General features: G+C 41.9%; 1 protein-coding gene across 4 annotated transcripts in view; it reads right to left on the bottom strand.

The window, feature by feature from the left end:
- Positions 1-26,068, bottom strand: part of KIAA1217 (KIAA1217 ortholog) — a 176,453-nt gene that overhangs the window by 79,013 nt on the left and 71,372 nt on the right. For all 4 annotated transcript variants that reach the window (XM_009634534.2, XM_035890155.1, XM_035890154.1 and 1 more), the window contains exons 2-3: positions 17,781-17,976; positions 609-807 (exon numbers count right to left, since the gene is read on the bottom strand). In XM_009634534.2, the coding sequence (XP_009632829.1) occupies positions 609-807; positions 17,781-17,976 (395 nt within the window). The remainder of the gene's footprint in view (positions 1-608; positions 808-17,780; positions 17,977-26,068) is intronic.

Here is a 26,068-nt window from a genome sequence, read left to right as displayed (position 1 = left end):
CCAGATGTTTGTCAGATCATTTATCAGCCAAGCTCTGAATTAGTGAAGTGAAGCAACTGCATCAGTTGCTGCATCCTGACATAAAAATAGGAAGGTGGTGGGGCTGCTGCGGCAGCGGTCACTGGTGCCACAGATCTTTAGCAGTGTTAGATGAGGAGCAATTGGCACTGTTGTGAGGACGTCAGCGACATTCATATTTGTAACTTCAGGCTCACAGGGATCAGGCTTTGCTCTGCCAGCAAAGAAAAAACCCAGGTTTTCTGTAAATGTTTATTTTGTGTTCTACATTTTAAATATTTATGTCTCAGTTAAAATTCAATAAAATATTAAATATGTGAACCTGCATGTATTATATGAATATTTGAACAGGTACACCATTTATCAATGGCTTGTGCAACAGATATTGTACCTACAGCTGAAGGCAGTGTCAGACCAAACCTCCCATATTACTCAAGATACCACTGAACATGCCTTTATGGGCCAGGCCACTATCTGTCAGATACTTATCAACTCCACTCCTTTTTATTCTGTAAGTGCACTACAAAAAGAAGAAAAAAACCCCAACAAACCAAACCAAGCCCAACAGCTGTAATTCTGTGTTTACTTACCTCACATCACACAATTCATAGTATATGTTCCTGCTCTCATCCTTGATGTAAATGGCCACACTGGGTGATTCCAGCATTTTCATCGTCAGCTGCTGGGGGAAGGCACTTACAAAAAGGGCACGAATTGTGTCTGTGCTTGTGATTTCATTTGGCATCCTCAACTGCTTTGTTTCATCTCCATACTGAAGATATAAAACACCTACAAGCAAAATATAATAGCAAGTTACATATTCTTAAGCGCACAGAAATGATCTGGGCTTCAAAGTCCATGGGGAACACAGACTAAGCCCGTAATGAGTAGAGAAAAATCAACTCGCGCTCCGTACTCATAAAGCACATACAACATTTTCCTTTTCAACATGCTATTGGAATAGAGCACAGAACAGTGATATGGTTGTGCCCTGACAAATATCCTTGCTCCAGTACTGCACTTTGCTGAGAAGTGTATTTTTACTGTTCTTCAGTTAAATAAACCAGAAGTTTACCTTAAGAAGGATAATGGAAACTCCCAGACACACCAAGTTTGCTCTGCAGTGGAAGGTGTTGGTGAACCACAAGATACCTTTTTTTTAAAGCAGTTGAGAAAGTTTATCCTTTTATATCACCCAGTTTCCCTTAAACATAAATTTTGCATTTTAGCCTTGCACTTACCCAACAACCCCTCCCCCCCGAAACAGATTTCCATTTTAGCGCTAGTAATTTTATATTCATAATTCAATTTGCTGGCATCATACAATATAAAGCCCTAGGTGAAACTCCTAGAAAGAGTAAAACTGAGGTCTCACACAAAACCAAGAGCAATTTCTGCTCCTTTCAGTTTCACAGCAGTGTTAATAGTCATCCTTAGCACTCAGGGAGAAACATGAGTAATCTTAGATGCCGAATTGCAAAATACAGACATTCTTATCCACTCAGGACAAAAAGAACACCGTTCTGATATAGCTAACTCTCTATTTCAGGGAACGGGAAGCCGTGAGATGCTCAGTAATGGAAAAAAACATGGGTAATATAGACGAGGGACTCAGTGAAAGGATACTAAGTACTTCATCCACGATCCCTGTATTGACCCTGCCAGGGCTATGCTGGCTCCCACATAACCAGCTCCACTGGCCAGTACTGCACGATGAGTGTGACTCATTAGCTTTGCTACAGCCCAGTCCCACGCCATCCCAACCTGCAAAGACCTCCAAGGACTGAAGCACTGAGAAGAGCCATCTCACTCAACAGCAGAAATCAGACTGGACTTGACGGGCTTGATTAGCTCTGACCATGCTGGGCCTGCCTCCTAAAGACCACCAAAAGGTCTTCTCAGGAGCATCTCCAATGTGGGAAGGCTCATGAGGACCTGCACAGCAGGAAACAGGCTGCCACAGGGTTGCAGCCAAACTATGAGATTTCCTGGGATCCACAGCACCAGGGAGTAGATGCAGAGGCAAACGCCAAACTACTTTGGATACAGAGGAAACAGGAACTGTAAGCCCAGCTGAGCCTACATATTCAGTCCGTACCCAAGGCACGGATATCCTGCCTGGGCATGGATTGATGAGACCACACTGTGCTCTTTCCGAGCCATCTCAGGTGTCTTTGTACAGCACTTCATTGTGCCAGGAAGAAACACCTTTACTTCCTTGCTATCTGCAAGAGATGGAGCAGGTATAGCTTCTGCAGTGGTGTCAAAAGACACTAAAATGGCAGATCACAGAACCACAGAATGTTTGAGGTCGGAAGGCACTTCTGGAGGTCAGCTGCCCAGAATGGTGGCCAGACAGCTTTTGAATATCTCCAAGGAGGGAGACTCCACAACCTCTCTAGGCAACCTCTGCCAGTGTTTGGTCACCCTCACAGTGAAAGTATGTTTCCTGATGTTCCGAGGGAATCTCATGCTTCAGCTGGTGCCCACTGCCTCTGATCCTTTCACTGAGCATCACTGAAAAGAGCCTGGCTCCATCTTCTTTGCACTCTCCTTTCAGGTACTTTTACACATTGATGAGATGCCCCCCTGAGCCTTCTCTTCTCCAAGCTGAACAGCCCCAGCTCTCTCAGCCTTTCCTCATAGGAGAGATGCTCCAACCAAGTTAATCATCCTTGTGGCCTTTTGTTGGACTCTTGCCAGTATGTCCGTGTCTCTCTCGTACTGAGGAGCCCAGAACTGGACACAGCACTTCAGGTGTGGCCTCGCCAGTGCTGAGTAGAGGGGAAGGATCACCTCCCTCCACCTGCTGGCAATACTTTGTCTAATGCAGCATGGGATACCATTGGCCACCTTTGCTGTAGGGGCACATTGCTGGTTCATGTTCAACTTGGTGTCCACCAGGATCCACAGATCCTTTTCTGTCAAGCTGCTTTCCAGCTGGGTGGCCCCCAAGATATATTGGTGCATCCACTTTGCAGACGTTTAGCAGTCCAGAATGAGATGGAAGAGAAAAAAAATGCAGAAAAGAAAGAAAAAAATACCACTTAAGCTTGTATTTCCACCAGCTCTCTGAGAGGCATTGCCACAGCGAAATGCTTTGTAAATGGTTCAAAAGCTACACAGCCATTGGATAGTATTTGGAAAAGGAATACAATATCAAATCTGCTCAAGAATTAGTGATTACACAAATATCTACACTGAATTCACTGCAGCTCATGGAGATACACAATCAGGGCAGTTTTACACCTCACAGTTTGGAGGCTGCTAGTGACATCATGGTAGGACATCATTCAGGCTGAACTAACGGCTCAAGTCTTTATTACATCCTCAGGCAGACTTTGGGGCCTGAGCAGATTCTGTGCTGCCATGCCTTTGCATCTACCAGTAACCAACACAGGTAGGCTAAAACAAACTCTCCTATGATTCTACTTTACACAAACTCAATTCACCATAGTAATTGCAGTGTAGATGCACAGTATGTTGTTCTCCCACAGCCAATACAAACAGGAGGGTTGGGAACACAAGTTCCTCGATGCAGTTACCATCAATCATCATCAAATCTCAGCAAATCACAAAGCTTAGATGGTAACTCAATGATTCCGACTTGAAAGTCGTCAGCAATGGGATGGGCAGCTTATAGTCCTGAGGTACATACACCGAGCAAAGCAATGGGAAAACCTAAGGTCCTAGAATACAAACGCATTTAATGAAAAGAAAGCATTCTAATCTAAGATGAGCCCTCCTTCCTCTTAGTCTTTAGTATTTTTGTCCCTATATTTCCATAATTGCTATGAAGAAATGAACATATACATAGGTAGATGTTCCTACAATCAGTTGGTAGATAATTGTGCTTGTATCTAGGGAAGGAAGATGTTAATTTTTCTGAATACTAAACAGACTACTCAACATTACCTAACCATTATTTAATATTAGGTTGCTTTTATAAAATTGTGCTGTTAACATAATTTTCCTACTGTTATCAAGAGCTGATACTTTTTCTTTCATTAAGATTGCAATCAGACCCTTTACGAATCCTACCACAAACTTCTGTTTTCCTTTCAGCAGAAAAATTGTTTCAGACTGAAAAGTCACTAGTTTTCTTTCAAAGACTGAGGAGAATTTTCTCAAGAATTTTATTTTTAATGCCAATGTATGGGTTATTAAACTATTTTTCCTTTTTTCAATTTTAATTTGAGACATCGTTTATTTCTTATACATTCTTCTAGGTAAAACTGGCTTTTTAGTGCTCATTCAAATATTCTATGCAGCCAAACATTCTTAAGAATTCAGAAACTAACTATATTTGTACAAAAAATTAAGTACACATGTTTTTAATGATTGTATTTATTTCACTGCTCCAAGATGTGCATAAACATATTCATTTCTGATGATAGCTTTCAGTTCTTAGGAAGAACATAAAGAACCTTCTATATTTTGGCATTTGGAACTGTCTTGGGTTAAATAGCGAAAAAATTATTTTTTGGCTAAAAAGACAGACTTTGCCTATCAGTTTTGCAGGTGTGTGTGACTTGCTTTTCTGCCCAGTTTAAAAGTTAGTGCAGAATGCAGAAAATGCTGGTTTTGCATTTCAGGCCACTAAAAATATGCTGAATATTGAGCTACTGAAATTGTTAACACAAAAGAAATGGTAGAGTTGAAAAATCTTCCTTATACACAAGTCTAAATCATTTCAGAAGAGTCTTGACTCTTCCTGTCCCCCAATACTGCCACAAAATATTGATCCAAAACAAAATTACAGTTAGCATTGGGTCTTGGATTTTCAAAGCAAATATGCATGTTATCCCAAAAGATCATGCCTTAAAATATACAGCCTTAACGTACAACTCAGAGAAACGTTTTGGCCACAATCTTACTGTAGGGTTAAAAGACATTTTCAAAGGCATAATAAATTCTTTTTTCCTTACTTGCCCTTAAATCACATGCCCTTAAAAAAAACTACTGCCTTTCCTCTTAGAGTTGTCTGATCCATATCATGATATAGCAATCCTTTAGGGCATTTCCTATTTGCCGAAACTAACTGCTCACTTCTAAAAATCCAGCTTCAGCATGACAGGATAAAGGGACTCAAAATCCATTCTTTTAAGTCACTGACATTATTTTTCTCCCACACATTGCTGGGCTGAAACTCTGAACACGGGCAATACCCACAGGCCCAACTTCATGGAAGCTGCTGGAGCTCTGAGGTTTGTTTTACCTTCAGCTAAAAAATTACTCCCGTGGAGAATTAAAGCAAGAAGAAATAGAATATAACTCAGGCACACTTTTTGTTAGGGCACATCACATACGTGAGCAAAGCTGCTGGAAAGAAAGGTAAACACAATGAATGTTTATGTCTCCATGTACCCTGAAGTCCCTCTTGCACTTATGCTTCTGTTACAACGGATTTACCTGCAACACGAAGACTGTACTGAGTTTTATAAAACGCAAACCAAACAGGACTGTGAAATGCCCTGCTACTTCAGGAAGACAGGCATGAAGATGAGCGTGAACGAGGGAACTACACCATGCAACTGTTGTGACAGTCCCAAGTCAGACAACACTGTGGCGACCACTTCTAGGTGCTCCCAGATACTGCCAGCCCTGGGCTTTGCTACAGCTACAAGGCACACTGCGATGTTAAACTTTTCTCTCCACCATGCTGGTATAATTTAGTTTCAGAAACACCTCTGGAATTTCTGATCGTTCTTCACCCTATGGGCAACAGGCCACAGCATTAAACATAGGCCATAGCAGAAAACATTTACATGTAAGCCAGGCCTTAGAAACTTAAACCTCTTTACAAATTGCTTCACAACATTCCTGTCAACAGAAAGGTATGTTTTATAGTAGGGGAAATTAAACACCCAAGAGGTGAAAGGACATGTTCAAAGAAAGGTTTACAAGCATAAAACCCAGATCTGGTGATGATCATGTGAACACACCACATGATCACCCTTTCCTTCCCTGCATACAGGGCTCTTTCAAAAGCAAAAGACTTTCTGCTCCCCCTTTGCCAAGGGGGAGTGACAGAAGGACATGCAAAATATCCTGTCATTTCTCTCAGGGCTGGTCTACACGAAACACAACACAGTGCAATGGAACGTTGCGCTGTTAACCTGGCTGGGTTTAGATGGTGCCCAGAGCCATCCTGCACCTTCAGTCCTGGTAGCACAGCCTCGAGGACTGCGTGTGCTGCGGCTGCAGCTCACACAGACAACCCAGGTTCGTGGCAAGGTGCTTGGCTCAGATGCTGCCACTGGGCTGTAAAACCCACTCAGCAGCTGAGGACGTGCCCACACGGTGTAAGGGTGAACCATACCTGAACTCAAGGGGTCCAGGCTAGCTTTAGAGCAAGGAGCTGCATAACCAAAATGACTCAGCCCTGTACCCATACCAGTAAGATCGTAACTCCTTAGTTGCAACTGGTAAAGGCAAAAGCTAATGTTATACAGGCAGCTCGCATGTCTCAGCACCTCCATCTAATACACGGTGCTGACCTAGCCCTGCCTAAGCACCACGTTATCATGGTTACATTGCTAACAGTGATCTCAGCGCTGGGCTGCTTAGATGCTTAGAAGAGCTTTAATCACAACTTTAACTTACAGAACAGGAATTATCCTTACAAACTGGTTGTTTAAGAGAGAAAAACATGAAGCACGCAACAGCAAAGTTAAGTACCTGATAAATCAAGAATAAGTTAACAAACAGGACTGAATCATCTTCTGTGACCTTTACAAATATCAGTTAATTCTCTCACACAACGAATTTGAAATGGAAAAATACTGGTACTCACATAATCCTCTCATAATTCTCTTCTCATAATGAAGACGAGAAAACTGAGGCAGAGGAGTTAAATAACTCCTCAGTGTTGTGAGATAAAACACCGTCAAAGCTTAAACTGGAGTTCACGAGCTTCTTTCCTGTGAAGCTACAGGACACTCCCTGTGTTGGCAAGGCATCTTGCAAATTTCTGCACTGAAAAATCTTACTGACATTTAGCAACACCTTAATCCATGGGCTCTTGTCTGAAGAGAAGTATGAACTGATGATAATATCTTCATTTGGCTGATGTTGGGTGCTTGGGTGCTAGAGCATTGAAACCTTCCCACGGAACCAGAAATCACTGGCATGAACAATGCACTGCTACTCTCTTCTGACGCAGCCCATCTATGTATCCTCTGGAAATTTTGTGTCCAATTTGAAAATGTCAAGTAATTAGTAAAGCTGGTTGGCCTACAGCAATCAAAACCTGAATGCACTGGGAGCTCTGGAATTTCTTCAAATCAAAGGTGCAAAGCTAAGTGTAACTAAAACAGGGGGAAGATACGTACAGGAGGCCTCCAGCTCTTGTTGGTTGAATAACAACATCAAAAAAAGTGTATTAGTATATTAGGAATTAGTACAGGATATATAAGGAATAGAAAATGAGAAGCACTAGCAAAGAAAGATGTATCTTAAGGTAAAGAAATACAGAGTACATGGTGAGGAAAAGCAGTGAGAACTGCCAGAAATCAAGCTGAGCTATGTTTTGTAAAGTAAATTACATAACACAATGCTGAGTTAGAAGTTGGTAAAGTTGTCATTAGATTTGTTTCACTCCTTACTCAACCATCAGTTAACCACATCTTTTTGAGATGATGGACAGTCTTTGTCTTTTCATGCTGGTTTAGCTTGATCTTCCACCATACGTCCACTGAGTCACCAGCTTGGTCTGCACTTTCCCTCACACAGAAGTTAGCAGCAACGCCAACAAGCAAATGTGAGAAAATGCACCTCATGTTTATGTCGAATCATTAGTTGAGACTTGCATCAGTTTTAAAAACTAGGGATAACTTAAAATCTTGATGACAGCTATTTCCTGGGACACTTCAGGACAATCCAGAGGGGATCACAATAAAAACTGCCAAGCATTTCCTTGAAATCCAGTTTACAATTTTTTCCCCCTAACAAAATGCCAAGATCCTTCCAATTTTCCTTTGATTTTCATTTGATGAAATTGTAATATATAAGTCTGTAAGGGTGGCGTAGACCCATATTGTTCTCCCCGCCACCCCCGGCTATCAGATAAACAGATGTAACACATAGTTTGTGTCCTTATCACCAAATTCTGCAAAAGTTACGCAGACACGAGTTTATTACAGTAACAACTCTTGCAGTGTGGAAGAAATTCCTCAATATGCAGTTCTTACTTTCCACACCCTCAAGACTTGTCTCTCCTATTTCACCACACACATTTTCAACTAGTCTGAGGTCATTGCCATGATCCTTGTGGTATTTCTAGCCTGAAGCTCTCGTACTAGTTTCCATTAGCTACTCCCTGCTGATAATCTGTCCTCCACATTCAGAAAATGTCTATAAAAATCCTTAGCTGTCTTCAAGTACTAAGAGAATCAAAAAGTAGATCTTGTAATTAAATAAAAAAATACTTATTTTATATAATTTTCTTCCAGAACAGCCTGAAGAGTTTTGCTCAAGGTATTAAGTAGTTTGATAACAATTTCAATAAAACCAGGAACTGTTTCATTTAGTCCAGTACAACTTCTTACTGCTACTTCATCCTTTTCTGCTATCTACAGTGAAAGCTGTACTTCTGCAATAGATTTGTTACCTAATGAAAAAACACATGGAAAATTCACTAGTCACATAAAATAAATAAAGAAATAAAGATTTTTAACTGGCACTCAAATACTAGCACTTTTCTACAAACGGATACATTTAGCTGGCTAAGAAGAAAAAGCAAAAACCAAAAAGAAAATGGACCACTTTTCTTAAGCTAAAGAAAAATTGGTATTTGTCCCATCTGGTTGCAGACAAAACCTGTGAAACAGCCTATTGCCAAAAGACAATTTTGTCCCTATACCCCTGTCAGCGAGTCCATCAAGTGTAGACGGTTACAAGGAATCCATCAAGTGCAGACAGGAACTTCTATCATTTAGAGAGTCTGAGGGAACATTTCTGTTTAGCCCAGTTCCCCAGGTGGAAAACAATGTTCTGGCAGGATGACTGTTGGACAACAATTGCATCTATACCCTTGCTCTTGCCAGAACAGCCCAACTGATGAGCAACATGACTTTCTCATATCCCTGACTGACAGAACTGCCAGTGAACTTGGAAGAACACAAAAATCCTATGATACTTAATGACAAAATATTAAAAAAAAAAAAAAAAAAGACAGCTGAATAATTCAGTGAGAAGAACTTGAAATTTCACGTGTACCAGAGCTGGTTTTCAGAGGGCCCATAGGCTCTACCATGCTGCATTTAGTCCAGTTCACATTCACCAATTTAGCACAGTAAAACCAGAGAACGCCACACAAACAGGCGCAGGATATGCCTACGCAGGCTTTCGGAGCTGCACTACTTTTGCCCACCAGAAGCTGAACCCCTGACCTCTGAAGAAGCCAGTAAGCCATGGCCAGCTGGCTCCCAAAGGTAGTAAGCTGGCTAGTACAGCTTCAGAGGATGTGTCTGCCAAAGACTACCTAGAGATGTTAAGCATTTCTGGACACCGTAAGCAAGTATTTTACATAGGGACATTTTTGTTAGAGACTTTTAAAGGGGCAATAGCAAAAAAGATAAGAAATCAATTAAATTTCTTGGAATACGTGTTCTTCCTCTTGAATAAACACAAAGAGAGAGAGAGAGAGAGATTGCTTTTCCTTCCTATATAAATCAGGTGTATCAAACGCACATTACTTGAGTGGTGACTATTTTTATAAATCCTGATTTTTAGTACTAACCCATGTAGAACTGATGCATTCAAGGGCAGAATGTCACCATTTTAATACTCCATAGTAATGGAGTATTGAAGTCACGTAGGCCATATAGGACTTTGTAGTTTTGCTGCATCTACCAAATTTTCTGTATTTACTGTAGGAATTCTGTTCAATACTCCTGAAGTTATTTCATTTCTAAAGAGTTCACTACTGTCAGTAGCGAGTTTAGGGGTTGAGCCATCAGCATGTAAGAGCACAGCTGGTTACAGCATTGCACCAGAAATCCACCTACATGGACTCTAACAAGCAGCTTGACTTTCTGTTCAGTTGTTAAGGCCTACATTAAACAGGATCTTGGACCCATGAGCTTAGTTAGCATGGTTAAGGAGAAGAACGCCAAGAGGTCATTTGCTGGGTTCTCTCCAGTTTGTCATTAGCTCTTTTGGACCAGGGAAATAAAAACTGGTCATAACATTCCATGTGGAACCTCACAAATGCTGTGAAGAGGGGAATAACCAGTTTCCTCAACCTGCTTGTCAGACCCTAAGCCCTTTCCGCAAAGCTGCTCCCAAGCCAGTTTGTCCCCGCCTGTGTTGTCGCACAGGGCTATTCTGTCTCCGCTGAAAGACTTCATTTGCCTCTGTGGAGCTTCATGAAGTTCCTGATAGCCCATTCCTCTGGCTCACTGGGGTCCCAGTGAGTGGCTGGCTATGCCTCCAGCATATTAAAAGCTCTCCAAAACTTAGTGTCAGATGTGACCCTGCTAATGGTACATTCCATCCCAACAGCCAGGTTGTTGATGTTAAAAAGTACTGGCCCCAGAACCTACCCCTGAGGAAGACTACTGAAAACCAGCTGCAAGTTCGACTTCAAAGCATTAAGCCCTACTCACCTTGAAGGCCACCCGTATCTCCCTTGTGTGGCTACAAGGATGCTATGAGAAACATGTGAAAGGCCTTGCTAAAGCCAAGATAAACAATATCCGCTGCTCTGCCCTCATCACAACAGCTGGTCTGGTCACCACAGAAGGTGATTGGGTAGAATCAGTGGTACCAATTGCTTGTCTCTTATGAAACAGTTGAGTAGTTAAAAATTTATCCAGAAGGGCTCCTATCTTTAGAGTTGCTCAGACCATTGCCCCTAATATCCCAAGAAAGTACCCTAATCAGCAGGCTATCAGCAAGCCTCTGATGCAGTGATTATCCTCTTAACCTGTTTAAACTGGGCTACTTATAGCCAAAAATGCAAAAGACAGCAAGAGAGAGAATGAGAATAAAAACAAGAGAGAGCCTTACAAGATACAACAGAGATGACAGTATTTCCCTTTGAGAACAGAAACCTGAACTCAGGCCCAATATAGTAACTATGCATTAGAATCACTACCTAAATATATAAACAGTATTGGGAGCAATGACTAAATCCAAGATCTGTCCTCATTCAGGGACTTGCTGTCAGCATTGGCAGCAAATCCTAAATACACTGTGCTGAGGGACGGACTCGTACTGTGCTTCTCTGCTTGGCCAAAATCTTGCACATCTTACGATGCATGGAACTGCAATACACTTTTTTTCTTTGCATGCCCTTGTGAAAATGGAAGGGCCTGGTGTTTGTGAGACTTACTGTGTTAGAGGTAGACTTACAAATTTTACCTAACGTGAAAATTAGATCAAATTTGTCCAAGGGATAGCTCCTGTGCCAGATACGACCCATGGGACAGCTCCATCTGGCCTCCTACCTTTCCTCTGAAGGGTAGTTTGGCCTGTACAAGATATTCCAGCTGCCAAATCCCTCTTCCAGCAGACACCAAATGCTGGAAGCCCAAACTGATGCTGCTAAATGAGAGTAAGAAGTGGTGGTAGAGCAGGACAAAGACATTGCACCTTCTGTGCAGGCAAGATTTCGGGTAAAGAGGAAAGCCACTGCCACCTTGACATAACTTTATTCAGTAGATCACTCTGGACCCTAATTACACTACTTCTCCCTTTATCTTTAGCACTTTTTGTTCTCGTTTATTCACATTGCAAGGTCCTGCGGTAGGAGTATTCTCTCACTATGTTAATTACCCACTGTGGCGAGGTCCCATTTTTAGTCAGGGCCCTTTAGGATTACTGCAGTGCGAATAAATACTAAAGATTGCATTCAGAAAACATTTAACAGATATAGCAGTGACAGATACAGACTTGCATAGCACTGCACATCTACTCCAGTATCACTGCAATGAACCCACTGGGTCCGTGCTGATACAGCCTGTTGCAATGGAGTCAAATTCAGCTCCGGTGTGACACAGCATCTAAAATACACTGCCTACCAGCTTTTTAGTGGCAGACAGAATGTGCTTCTGTTGAAACAGTATGTACTAAGTAAGACCTTGCTTCTTGGAAGCATTTTTTTTTTTCAGGTGCACACAAATTCTCTTACAGGAGGAAGGATGTGTTAAGTAAGCAATAACTGAATGCATGAGCACGAGCCTGGGAAGGCCCATATTTCACTCTTCCATATAGCTGTCTTTCACAAATCATGTATGGACAATAAATGAAACAGAAAAAACTCCCAGCACTGTGATATGTCGATATGACTGTTTACATTCTTTTGCTCTTTTGACACAAAATATTTCAGGTAAGAGGCGTTGGGTTTTTTTTTTCCCCTTTCTAAGTCCAAAAACTTCAGCTATAATTTGAAAAAATATGAAAGAAGACAAAGTCTAGAAAAGTTGGACAGGAAAACTACTGTTACCTTAGAATATTTTAATTTCCCAGGACCTGTGGTTCAATTCAATAATTGGAACTAGTTGTTTTAGGCTGTTTTTCCTATAGACCTGACAGCCCATGTTAATGTATCTGACTATGACGGCAAATATTTACATGACCTTTTTGCATGCTGGCTGCTTTGCATACACTGTAAAAAAGAGAAGATAGGGAAAATTTCTTTAAGATGACTGAATACATTAAAGCTATACTCAGTCTTAACTTGAAATGCAGTTCCCAGGGAGTTCCTCTCCCATGAATTAAACTGAAGATCCTGCTGACTTCATTAGTCTTGAATCATGCCCTAAGGACCCTGAGAGGGCAGTGCCACTGCTAACAAATTACAGACATCTCATATAAAATCTATGGCCATTCACCCATCTTCTGCCTGATTTAACATGCCTATTATAATTTCTAGCTCATAAATAGTAAATAACAATTAATTACCATCAATATAATATAGAAGTCCACCTTTAGCATTTATGTTTTTCTGTGTAAGTCTTACAGTACATTGCACGCACTTGTACAGAGAGTTATTTCACCGTCGGGTGACAGCAACCGAGTCACTCTCTCTGCAAAAGTTTTCCTATGTGTAAAATTGGAACTATGGCCCTGACACTCCTTTTAACACCCTTTGAGAAACACCCGCAAGAAATGCTACAAAAGATTCAGGTGTTACTATTATAATCAGTAACAGCATTTCCATAGAAGCTGGCAGCAAACTAATTAATGAGACAGTAAAATCTGCGCCTGCTAAAACTGGGGGTTGGGGGGGTAACAAATAATACTCATAATATTCCATGATTGTTTAAGACTGTTCCCATGCCAACCCTTAAGCGGTTGTGTAATTTTACTCCTGTGAGTAATCCCTCTGAAGGCCAATAAAATGTAAATGCTGGCAGAATCAGACATTTCCACAGAGGCCTTTCAATGCCACCTAATTTTACACACAGGTTTGCCAGCGAGGAGCCAAATCATCCCCTGCTTCTTATTCATCTGGACCAGAGCAGCTGGGCACCCTGGCCAGGACACCCAGAAGGCGGTACCTGCAGCCCACGAGCCATAAAGCTTCATCCTCCTCAGTGACTTCTCAAACCTAAATCCTTGTGCATTTATGGAAATCCCTCCTAATACCATATTCTTCCTCACTCCAACCCTGCATGTGCAGCCCGATCGTGCAGAAGCACCTACAGCTGTAACTGCTGTCAGAGGTTGCAATCACACCCTGCCCTTCGGGGCTGCAACCGATTGCGTCAACCGCCCCGAGCCCTCGGTCACCACAGAGGAGGCCGCCGCCTGCACTTACAAAGGATCGGGCCCACCACTTGTACAGATGTGCCACGAGAAAGACTACAAGTGAAAATATTTGTCAGTCTTCATTTCGTTGCGGAGGTACCGGAGCAGGGATGGCAGTGAGCTGCAGCGCGGGCACAGGCTGGCTGCTGGCATAACCGCGCTGGGCGCTTGTCAGGTTCTGCTTCCTCCGGGCAAATTGCAAGTGAAGTTTGTTGAAAGCTTTTGAGCACCTTCCAGGTTTCAGCTGATTCTCGCTCTGACAGTTTTGCTAGATAATTTTTTTCCCACAGTTATCGCACTGGAAAAACTCCCGGCTTTCAAATAGATATTTTAAAATACATTTCATTTTCTCTTGCACAGTGAATTAATTTATTTTAAGATCTCGCTCTGTCTTCAGGCTGCAGATTGATGAGACAAGTTCTGATGAACCTCTTAGCTGAGAAAGACCTTCATTTTGAAAGCTGTGGCTGAACTTTTAAGTGGGCCCACAACTGGAATAATGTTTTCTGGGTCAACTGCGCATGGCATGCGATAGCCCCGCATGTCAGAATACCATGTCCTATTAGATTAGTCCTGACTGACAAAACCATGATGTTGGCGTAACCAAAATGCATTACCACTATTCCTTCTCAGGCTCCATGTTAATTCAGACCACAATTTAAAAACAGACTGACTCATATGTAGTTAATAAAATAGGAACCTATAGAAGAATTAGAATTTCAAAAGAAAACATTTTTGTTTTTCAAACAATGGCATTGAGATAGTAAGTGTAAAATTAATAAAAATTCACAGAAGTTGGTCATTTTACTCACTGAAATTGTTGGCTGAGGATCAAAATATAATTTGCATTCAAATTAGATTAAATTAAATTAATAGAGATGGAAAGGGAGGTGATTATACATAGCTTGTTTAAAATTATGTGAACAGAAATATTTTCACATCGCTTTTAAAATTGAAGTTATAAACAGTTTCTCATTTTTTAAAAATAAACACTCCACTTGTACTGCCAGAAGTAATAACAATTCTAACGCTGCAAAGAGTCTCAAAATTAAAATTTCAGAACATTGCTCATGATGGTGTTCGAACACACTGGCAGAAAAGACTGAAAAGGACATTATTGTAAAAGAAATGCATTGAAGAATAATAATCTAAAATGGAACAATTTCAGAATAATTTTTAGAACAAACTATTTGCTATTAATAGTTCCTGGAACAACTTGAAAATGACAGATTGTGGGGTGGTGACAATATATTAGCTCCCATTTGGCTAGTATGATGATCCTTTAAGCCACACACATGGCTGTGACCCCTCCTGCAATGCAAGTGGGAAAAGGCTTATTTTGCTCCAGTTTCAAATCTACAAACTCTCAACTCAAATGCTTCATATTACATTGCTTCCCTGTTTTGTTTTGTTTGGGCTTTTTTTCCCTGCATTTTGTCGGTTCCTGCTGGGATAAGCCAGGGTCTTGGCTCTAGTATATGAAAGACAGGCTGAGATAGGGTGCCTTGCAAGGTCTGAGATCCTGGGCATTAAATAAAATGGTTCATCTTTATGTGAGCATCCTCCATTAGGACCTGGACAACACATTTCAGCATATGCAACAGATGCTAAAAAAAGGGTTTAAGAGGGGACTACTTAACAGTGAGCTCCCGCAGCTCTGGCCCTCTCATCTCAGCAAAGATACTGTCGAACCAGAAAAAGTGCAAAGAAGGGCAACAATGATAACCAAATGTCTGGGATGGTTTCTGGGTGAGGAACAAGTGATTATAGCAGCACTTCTCAGCCTGAAGAAGAGAAGACCTGAGGGAAATGACAGGCCTACGAAAACAGAGATGGCCCAGGGGGAGCAGATCAGATAGCGATCGCCTGTTTGCTGTCACTTCCAACACAAGGATAAGGGGGCACAACATGAACTTAAAGCAGATAAGCAAATACAAAACAAAGCAAGGGAAAAGTGATGGTTGGGCAGTAAACCAACAAAACTCGCTGCCAAAGTCACAGCTGCACTGTTGCAGATGCGAAAAATTTACATGGGTTCAAAGGGAGACCGAACAAATACCTGGAGGAGACATCTCCTGAGGGTTATTATACAGGCAGAAACCATAACCATGAAATCCCTAAGCTAAAGATAGCTTGAGGCTAGGAGAGTACTCGGAGGAAGGATGATACATACACACACTTACCCTGTTCCTGCTCTTGCCCAGAACAGCTGCCTATGGTTCCTCCTGGGGACAAAATACGGGGCCAGGCAGATTCTTGATCTAATACAGTACAGCCCTTCCTATAACCTACCAGGTTTATTCATAGTGATGAGCACTTAAGCCTTTTTCAGAAACAGGTCTGTTGCATTCTTTTCAGATGTACACACTGACAACAAGGAAGCTGTTTCTAGCTCAGCTTTTGGGGGAGAAGACACTGCCCAATGCGCTGGTGCATAGCAGGACACCCCCTTTGATGCCAATGAAAAGCCTCCCGGAAGCTGTTTATCAATTCTCGGCTCACATCTGCAAACAGAAGTTCAGAGCTGAGACACTCTGCGTGGCCTGGGGCAATCGCCGAATGCCAGCTGAAACCCACGCGGTGAGGCTGGACTGCGAGTCACACAGGGACCTGCAAAGGCCCAATCCACTTGACATCACATTAAAGCAAATAAATGTTTTCCAGAAAATCTCAGGGTGAAGGCAAGCCATTCTGAGGGCATCCTAGCCAACACTGACATATAGGCAGAGGTGAATCCTCTCCATGTATAGCAGACATACACGTGCTACACGCTTGCTCTTAAAAACACCTCTAAACCAAAAAGTCTTGTCCAGGTTGGAGTCTTCAAAATTTCTCCCCGAAGAGCCTGACATATTGGTGGCCCAACGGGCTTTGGGAGGGTGGCAGTGCCACTCCATGAGCTGACATGGTCAGGGATCAGCCCCTTGTCCCCAGCCCCAAGGCTCTGCACTCACCAGCTCTGAGGGTGGCAGGGACCCCTTTCAGCCTGGTTTTCTTTGCATTTGTTGTATTTGTCAGATATCATACTACTCTTGACAGAAACTGTCTTAGATTGTTGAGGAACAAGTAAACTACTGTGACAAGCTTACAAGCATGGTACAATTTACAGCCCAGCCTTCAGTTTATGTCATTCTGTACGCTGGGAGATGAGACTACAGGAAAGCAGCACTTCAGTTTATTACCTCTGAGCGAAAACCTGCCTTCCCCAGCAATCCGCATGTGACTTAATGCTGCCTTCTCGCAGCAGTTTAACTGCCCTCTGGTGTCCTCCCTCAAAAAAACAGCCTTTGCTCATACCATCCATCACCTGTGAGCAGAGTCCCCGGGACAAAATCCACACTTATTAAAGGAGCTCTGGTTCACAGCTGGGCTTAACTCAACCCTGAGATGCGGGAAGAACTTGGGAAGCAGAGTCATCCACCTGCGCTAACATATCACCCATGTCGCCACGCGGATGGAAGGGCGCTGCTCCAAAGTAAAGGGCATCTCTGTCAGCATATCCATTCAAATCCTCTGCCTGGAAAGCTACCGCCATGCAAATACCAAGTCTTTTCACTAAGTCATGCAATAGTATCTCTAGGTTTCTTCCAACCAGGTCTGGCTTTGAAGAGATGATAAAGTAAAACCCTTGTGTCTCCTGTCCGAAAACGAGGGTGCAATCTTGTACTAAGTTCACTGCCAAATAGTGTGCAGGCTTGGCAAAAAGTATTTGCAATATTGGGTTTTAACCATTAGTCAGCACTTCATTTCAGGGTCTGCATCTTTCTCCTTGTTTACCATGTTCCCAGCACACTTTCAGATCTTCTGAAAATAATTTCACCATTCCCCTAGTCACCCAGTAGCCCATCCTGAGCTCATTTCCAAAGAACAACCCGACATTAAAAATAATGTGCTACCAAAGTCTTTACTTTTTTACCCCCAAACTACTTAAAAACTATTTTAAATGCACAAAGGGGAAACACAGGCTAAGAGCAGAGAGGAGAGGGACTGAAGCAGGGTCTTACCCAGTGATCTTTCCTTCGTTTGGTTTGCCGACCGCACCACGGGGAGGCTTGCCCGTGTGCGGCTGCCCCTCGAAAAGGGCGTTGGAGAATCACCCTCGGACATGGCCTCTAAGGAATCCGCAGACGCTTCAGAGAGGTGTTCCGTCTGGTCACCCAAATTGGGCTGTGGGCTCTGGGACAGCTTTGGGCTTCTTGTCTGCAAAACAGAGCATTTCGTTATTGGTCTAGTGAAACCAGAATATGGGGGGGGGAGGGAAACAAAGAGAAAAAGGAAGAAGTCCAAACTTCTTCAAATACTGGTAGGCTGAAGGTCACTTCTGTGTAGGCTACTTAGGAAAACAGTATCCTTGGGTATTCTGCTACAGGTTTTATGGTTGTACATCCACATTGCAAGTTTTGCTGCTAACAAGGCCCTGAGGATAAGACATGTGCTGAGAGGTATGGTAATGCCATTCCTTGCTGCTCAAACAACTGCTATAGCATAGGCATGTCCACACACACACACACACACTTATGTTGACAAGTCTAAGAAAAATCCTCTGAAAAGAATTATTGTGATGTAGTTGTAAGCTCTCGATCTCAGTATATTCTGCTGTGCCGCCTGTGAAAGGTACAGGTCATGCAGCAAGGCCAGAATAGACATCCAACATTTCTAGCTGAAATCACAAACAATTATTTTGCTTTTTGTTGCATGAGCATAAATCAGAAATGCCTTCATTAACTGACCAGATTAAGTATGATTTTTACGGGGCAATCATACTAGTAAGTTGCTAAACACAGTATCTGGAAAAAGCCGACTCTCTCAGGAGAGGAGAGAGATGGTTTCATTTATGCACTTCTACTGACTCTTCACTATAAGATCTGCCTAATAAAAACACACTCAGTAGGAGATACAACGTCCTGAACAGTTTTTTGCTAACTATAAGTGACATTGTAAGTGCTTTCTGACAAAGAGGGGTTGCTTTAAGAAGTATACTCAGTCCCATTTAGTGAAACGCCCTCAAACACATGTTACTATTACTTTGGAAGAATAATTTTCCAGTCTCTCAAGCAAACTATGTATCACCACAAACTAGAACAGACACTGTACAAGCAGAAATTCAAAGCAAAGCAAGCTTACTCTATCCCAAAACCAGTATGTAAATATGACCTTTATAAAGGCGTATAATCAGCACAGGCACAAGATGTTGTAAAACATACGCTTTCCTTTTCCCTATCATTTAAGGTCAGATTCTAGTACATTAAAAATTCCCCATATTAAAATCAACTTCAACTCCAGGTTTGAAGATGCTGTCAAGATCCAGAAAAGGTTTTGCTTCTTTCTGGAAAGCCCAGATGACTTATCTTGCTGATATCTGGTTCCTTCAGTGGTTTTTCAAGTGAAAAGAGGTGAGCTCGCTTCAGCAATAGCATGCATCATCTAATATTCCCTACGTGACCTTGAAAATACGACAACTTGAACTCTTGTTAGAGTTTCATCAGCTGGCTATAGAGTCCTGCTATTGCCAAGTTGTGCAGTTGCTCACAAACTACAATATATTAGAAATACCTCACAAGAAAGCTAAATCCTCCAGAAGTTTCCACTTTTGAAATGCTAATATTAAAATATTAGGTATTATCCAATGTCCTGCAGTGAAATTGTTCAAGAGCATTGAATTTTTGCAGGACTTAAAGCTAACAACATTTGTTCTCAGCAAACTGAAGTATGCTTTGAAGTGCCTCTGACATGGTCAGCACTAGTCCGCAGGTTGTAAATACAGGGACTTGTATCTGAAAATTTACAGAGGTGACAAGTGACCTGCAAACACAGAGAAAGAATTTGATTAGTCAGTACTTCTTCATTCAGCTTTCCAAAATGGCTTGGGAACCATCACTGCTGAAGTATTTTATTTACACAGGCATATTACAGGAGTACTACCAAGCCAAGTTATTACAGCTTTGCAGTTCTTTGGACTGATTAATAACTTTTCTGTATGTACCCATTAATAGGGAGCTAGAAAGCACATAATTCTCACTTTCTAGAAAACCAAACTAAAAATAAAACAAGATGCAAAAAAAGCACAGCAAAAGCAACCTGCAAAAGGTCTTTAGCTTCAGAGTTTGTTGGGAAGGCGATTGCTTTTGTTTCTTTAAAATAAAATATTTTGATAATACGAATCAAGCTTATTTTGCTTTGCTTTTGCTTATTTTTGTTTCTCTTCGATTTGAATCCCCAGACGCCATCTGAGACATGCAGTTTCATATATATAGCTTTTCAACACATATGAACAGGTGCGTATTTAAGCAGTAAGGGGATACTTCGTTACCAGAAGGAACAGACACAGTTTCAGCTGTGCAGTTGCCCAGCATGTCCTGTCAATGCGCAGATGGAGCCAACCTCAGCAATGTTGTGCTTCTTTGGTTGTCCCCGGGGCAATTCTTTAGGACCTAACATACAGCATCCCAGATCCCCCTGGATGATAATGCCAGCATTACTGTGACTAAAAAAAGTCCCCTTTAGGGAGCCCTTATTGCTCAGCCCAAATACCGCAGCCCCAAGAGATGTATCAGAGCTTTCTGAAGCAAGGCAGAGGCACATCACGGATTCTGCTCAGACATGAAGCTTGAAAGGCTTCAAGCTATTTGTCATGCTCAGCTCATGTAAACATTGCGTTTCAGGAGTAATTCTGAATTTTAAACAGATTATAAAAAAAATCCTCAAACACAGCAACAACAGTGGCTCTTCAAGTAACAGAGATATGAGTGCACATTTGATAGGAAAGCAGTTTTATTATTGGCAACGAGCACTAGGCTTGATGCTACTTAATTATCAAGTGGATTCCTAGGCAGTACTTCTTAGAAAAACCAGCCCACGGAGTGGGGAGAGCACTAGCAACATTTATGGAGACATAACCTGCAAGGACTTGTAAAGATGGTTGAAGAAAGCAGGGCAGAAACCTTTAGCATTATCTAACCCTTGCAACCATTATTCAATGTGTTGATTCCAACATCAAATAAGTTAAGTAAGACAGATGGCAAAGGAATACTTAATAAATCATACCATATATTTTTTTTCCACATAATGTTCACCAACATACTTAAAAAATATTCAAAAACTTACAATAATATTTCAGGAAGTGTCCCTTTAAGTACTTTTCAGGAACTAGCACACAGTATAAGCATTTACAAAATAAATATTCACCATACAGGACCCACCAGCCCCAGCTAGAGTCACAGTGCACAGACTGCTGCTACCAGAGACAGGATGGCTCTGTAGCCACATGTTGCACAAACCCAGTGAAAGCAATGAATGGGCCTTCTGAATGTATCTGCTAGCAAAGGGCAAAAAACCGTAACACCTAACAGAGGATAAAACTCACAACATGTCCACTAAGGAGCAGCACTATCCAAAATTAAGGCATTTGTAAGCAGATACTTCACACAGGCACACAAACCCAAGGGAACACCAGCACTTTCCTAGCCACGCCTCTGGGATAATGCCAGAAAACTGAAGAGGGCTGAGAACTAGGCAGCGGGTCTCGCTCTTTAACCCTGCGCCGGTACCAGTTGGGTTACAATTTCTTCAGTCAGCCATGGTCTTTCCCCCCCACAGCTACATGTTAGGAGGCATCCCCCTTTGTGCACTAGCCTTGATTTTTCAGCCAGCTGAGTAGAGCTGAAACTCCTTGAGGACTTCTCTGATAAAAGATCTTGCCTATGCTAGTTCTGGGTAAGAAGCTCAGCAGAAACGAAAGGCCAAAATAAGGACGAACAATTGTGGTGAAAACTTTCATAGAATTACATACTGCTTTGAGATTACTGTTTTATTTAGGTTATACTACCTTACTTACGAGGATATAGGTCTCTGTAACCTTTTCAGGCTATATATTTAAGCATAACACATGGAGGTAGCAGTTACAGAAGATCCCATATCTTTCAACTACTCTTGGGATTTAATCAGGAATAATTAAAACTGTGGCAATCATGCCTCATGACTGATACCTGTCTGTTACAGCTTGTCCAAAGTATTCACTTTAAATGTATCTGCTTTAGTCCTTTCAATGGCTCAGAAAAAAATGCAAAAAAGTGCAAGGCTCTCTGAATGTAATAACATTTCAAATAATTAGGAGTGAAATCAGAAGGTGCCTAAATAAGGAAAAGTTAAATACTGCAATCACAGGGCACCAGAGATGTTCTTCAAGTGCTGTGCATGCTTCTGCCTCTGGTCCTCTGCTCACGTTTGCCCCCATTAATCCTCTCACTCTTTTGTTCTACATGGTTTTATGGCTCTGCTCTTCATAACATGCTTCCATGCTCATTTCCAGTCATTTTCCATACTAATCTAAGTAACAGAAACCTTTTTTTCTTCTTTTCCTTTTTAAAAAGTCTCTCCTGCAAATTTGCTTCATGAATTTTCACAGACAAAAAAAGAACTGAGAAAAAAAACCCATGACCTGAAGAAGAATTTAATTTCACCTCTCGATCAGTTCACACTTTTTATTTCCTGTCTCCAGGAACTTCTTTAGCTTTTACCTTGACAGAAACTTATCTCTTCAGGAGAATAAACATGTCATACACATCTTTGAAGTTGCTAGCACTCCTGGCAGTGTACAAACGGTAAATAAGACATCAAAAAATAATACAGCACTAGTAAAATAACTCTTTCCAACCATGTGCTCTAAAGAACGCACTTAGCATAGGCAAAAAAAACCCCATTTGAGTGTCTTCTTGACATTTCAAATAAAGAAAAATGAAAAGACAAATGGAAACCTGCTTTTCTTGACCTTCAAGTAAACTATTTGTCCTGTGACTTGTGCCGAAGATGGCTACAGGATATGTGGCAGACGGGAAATATGCATATAAACAGGCTGTGTTTAATGTGTGATGAATTTATTAACTCTGAAATATCGTCACAGCACATGAGCTCTCATTACAATAATCTTTCTTCATCACGTTTGTGTCAAATTGTCCAAATTATGGTTGTCTGAAGGAAGGATCTACTTTTTCCAAAGATACAGAGTCCTTGGGGTCCCATATTATCACAGCTACGGGGTTTTACTTGTCTGGACGTGCTGTTAGTGACATACTGCTGTTGGAGAGAAAGTGAGCGCTACCCACACGTTCTTATTTTTAAGCATGTAATAATGTTTTCCATCACACTTTCTCAGAAAAGTTAAATGCTTATACATGTCTATATAAATTAAAGTTCATATTACATCTGTGCAGTGGATGCGTTTGGATACTCTCGCTCGCTGGTGGAACTGGGGGCGGGGAGATGATTCAGCAGCTGAATGCAACACAAAACCATCTTTCATTACAAGCTCACTTTTCTCCTTATGTTATTTCACTATTATGAGATGCAAAAATTTATGGCATGTTCCTTTCAGACACCATCAATTGGAAACGATACTGTGCCAGCAGAAGGTGCTCGCCAGCATCCATGCTCTCAAGAACTGAAGAGAGCAGGAGGGCAACTGCCCACTCAACACGGTGTAGACTTTGTAGGAGGTATTTATACTATTCCCCGATGCCTGCTCGTGGGCTAGCAGATGTTTCTGGCTTTTATTTCTGTATTTCAAACACAAACGTTTCACTGTTTCTGTTGAATCAATGACAATGAATTACAAAGCCGATCTTTGCTCACAAGCATCCTCAGTTTGGTGACAATACTACTTTCTGTAGTGTGAATGGCCAGAAGTCTTTCCTCCTTGATATGGAGAGACACAGTGCCTGGGCCATGGTTGCCCACCATCCCTAGCACTGAACCAAGGTACCCCACTTAGAATCATAGAATCGTTTCGGTTGGAAAAGACCTTTAAGATCATCAAGTCCAACCATTAACCTAACACTGCCATCCCACCACTAGACCATGTCCCTAAGCGCCTCGTCTACCCATCTTTTAAATACCTCCAGGGATGGGGACTCAACCAATTCCCTGGGTAGCCTGTTCCAATGCTTGACAACCCTTTCAGTGAAAAAATTTTTCCTAATGTCCAACCTAAACCTCCCCTGGCACAGCTTGAGGCCAACTTGCCTGCAGCCTCCCTGACTTTGAGGCATGTTCTGCGTTGGATGCTGCCTGAGCTCCCCCTCGGCTGCGGTGCTACCGGCTGGTGGTTCAGGGGAAAGACTGAGTTCACCATACTCACCGCAGGAGGAAAGCAAGCAGAGCCCAAATCACAGAGCCCTTCCCAGGTTGCCTGCAGTGCAGTAGTTAAGCAAAGCAATGAATTCAGTGTACATGAACCTGAGGTACAGCCCCAGTTCGGATCCTTTCACGCTCTGAGGAAGGGAGGAAACAGACCCAGAAGAATTTTCCCAAGTAAGGTAAAAGAAAGCATAAAGGAGAAGGAGGGGATGATAACGCAGCCAATGGCACCAGCTGCCACAGGAAGGTGCTGCATTAAAACCGGGTAATGCTCAGTCACAGCCACGCATTACCAGAGCCCGTCTCTATGGCGGGGCCGGAATGCCATGCTGAGTGATTATTTTACTCATTTCTATGAATTTATCTGAAGGCAAACCCCCTCTGTGCTTATGACAGGATATTTATCACCACTCTTTGTATTCGCTGATGTGACCCCAGTTTCTTTCACCTAGCGGAAAAAACCCACATCTAATGACTGTCGGAATTTATCTGCCATATTTTTAGGTTGGAATGATACTCAAATCATCCTAAAAATCTGCACATTTTCCCAGGAGCCTTGCTAGCTCCTGTTGGTGGCCAGCTGCATGCTCCCTGCTGTGGCAAGCCGCCAAAACCAATTTCTTTTAATCCTGAGCGCTGAGAATCACCGAGCAGGACATCCACAGGCTGCCGACTCCGGCTTGCCCTTCACAGGACCATGGCTCATTTTTCAGCAGGGTGATCCCCAGAGTTATCAGAGAAAGTTTTTCATGGAACTCTGTTATAAACTACTGACATGAAGCAACATTTTCAAACTTTGGTTCCTAACTGTAAGCGCCTAGATAAATTGAAGCCTGTTCTTCAGGAAAGCTGTGTGTTTACAGTAAAGATATTCATTAGAAGCAATAAAAGCTGTAGGTGCTTAGCACTTACGCTGCCAGACCTCTTATTCAGCTGTTTAATTGGAGGAACTTGCATTTGAAAATGTTGCCCTAAGGAACTCAGCAGCCCGTCTAAGAGCAGCTTAATTGGTCCAGACAAGTCCAGACTGAAATATGCAACATGCTGTGGCATCTCTTTGGAATACACGAAATATTGGAAAAACCCAAGTCATCCACACTGTAGTGTAAAAATATTTCTCAGTATGTTTCTGTCAAATCCAAGGTTTTGTCTTTCTACAAATGCCATCCTGAGATTTTAGGGTAGAAACTGAAGTAAAATGATAGACAAAACTAACTCACCCATTGATAATAAATAAAAATCACACCAAATGAGAAAAACCGTTCATTTTAAAATAAAATGGTATTAACACTCTGCTTTATTCTAATGCTTTGTGACATGAAGTATTTATTTGTATGTGATGCCTAAATTTAAAAAGGGACTGATCACTGTTTTTCCCCACAAAGACTTCTATGGCTCCATCAGTTTTGCTCACAGCAAAATCTGTTCTTTCACTGTCTCTGTCATATTCTTGCATCATAGCTTCAGTTTATTATTACTTTGTTTAAATAAGTTATCCATAAATTCCAGCCTGGACATCAACATTTGTCTTAATTAAAATCTTATGGCAGTTTCAGTTGGAAGCTATTTCTCTTTTCCCTCCTAAAAACCCTACTGTGAAGTATTCATGAGCCAGCATGACCCCTTGTTCCATCCAGGAGATGGCTGCATTTCATCAGCAGCGGGTGAGGTAACTCCTACCTACACACTCCCCCAAACCGTCATGAGAACTCTGAAGATTAAAAGGGAAGATTTAAACAAAAACTGTCATTATGCTGATTAAAGGGGAAAGATCTTTACATGCTTAAAACCACATGCAAAAAGGAGGGGGGGGGAGGGAAGAAAGAATATGTACCAGATGCCTAAATGTACCTAGGGGATAGTGTGTTCTGATTCAAGAAAATTATTATCTGCCCATCCCTGCTCTCCCACACATGTCCCTAAGGAAGACAGGAGGAGGGTCTGTTTTTGTGGTGTCTGCTTCCCAAAGCAAAGGAACATGATGCAGAGGTCCTGGAAAAACCTGTTTTTTCTGAGTTTCTGCAAGTTAAGGAGGAGTTCTTAATTAACATGCTATTTCAAAAATAACCAAAAAAAGAGCCACCAGGAGGAAGGCTGGTGAGTGGGAGTGAGGTCTCTGGGGCAGGGCGTGAGCTGCCCCCTGTGTGGGCCAGGGCCCGGC

This window comes from Egretta garzetta, unplaced genomic scaffold (assembly GCF_000687185.1).
Source record: "Egretta garzetta isolate BGI_Z169 unplaced genomic scaffold, ASM68718v1 scaffold142, whole genome shotgun sequence".
In the NCBI taxonomy this organism is placed as follows: domain Eukaryota; kingdom Metazoa; phylum Chordata; class Aves; order Pelecaniformes; family Ardeidae; genus Egretta; species Egretta garzetta.
Note: the sequence above shows the minus strand (reverse complement) of the source record. Positions and strands in the feature narration are given on the sequence as shown.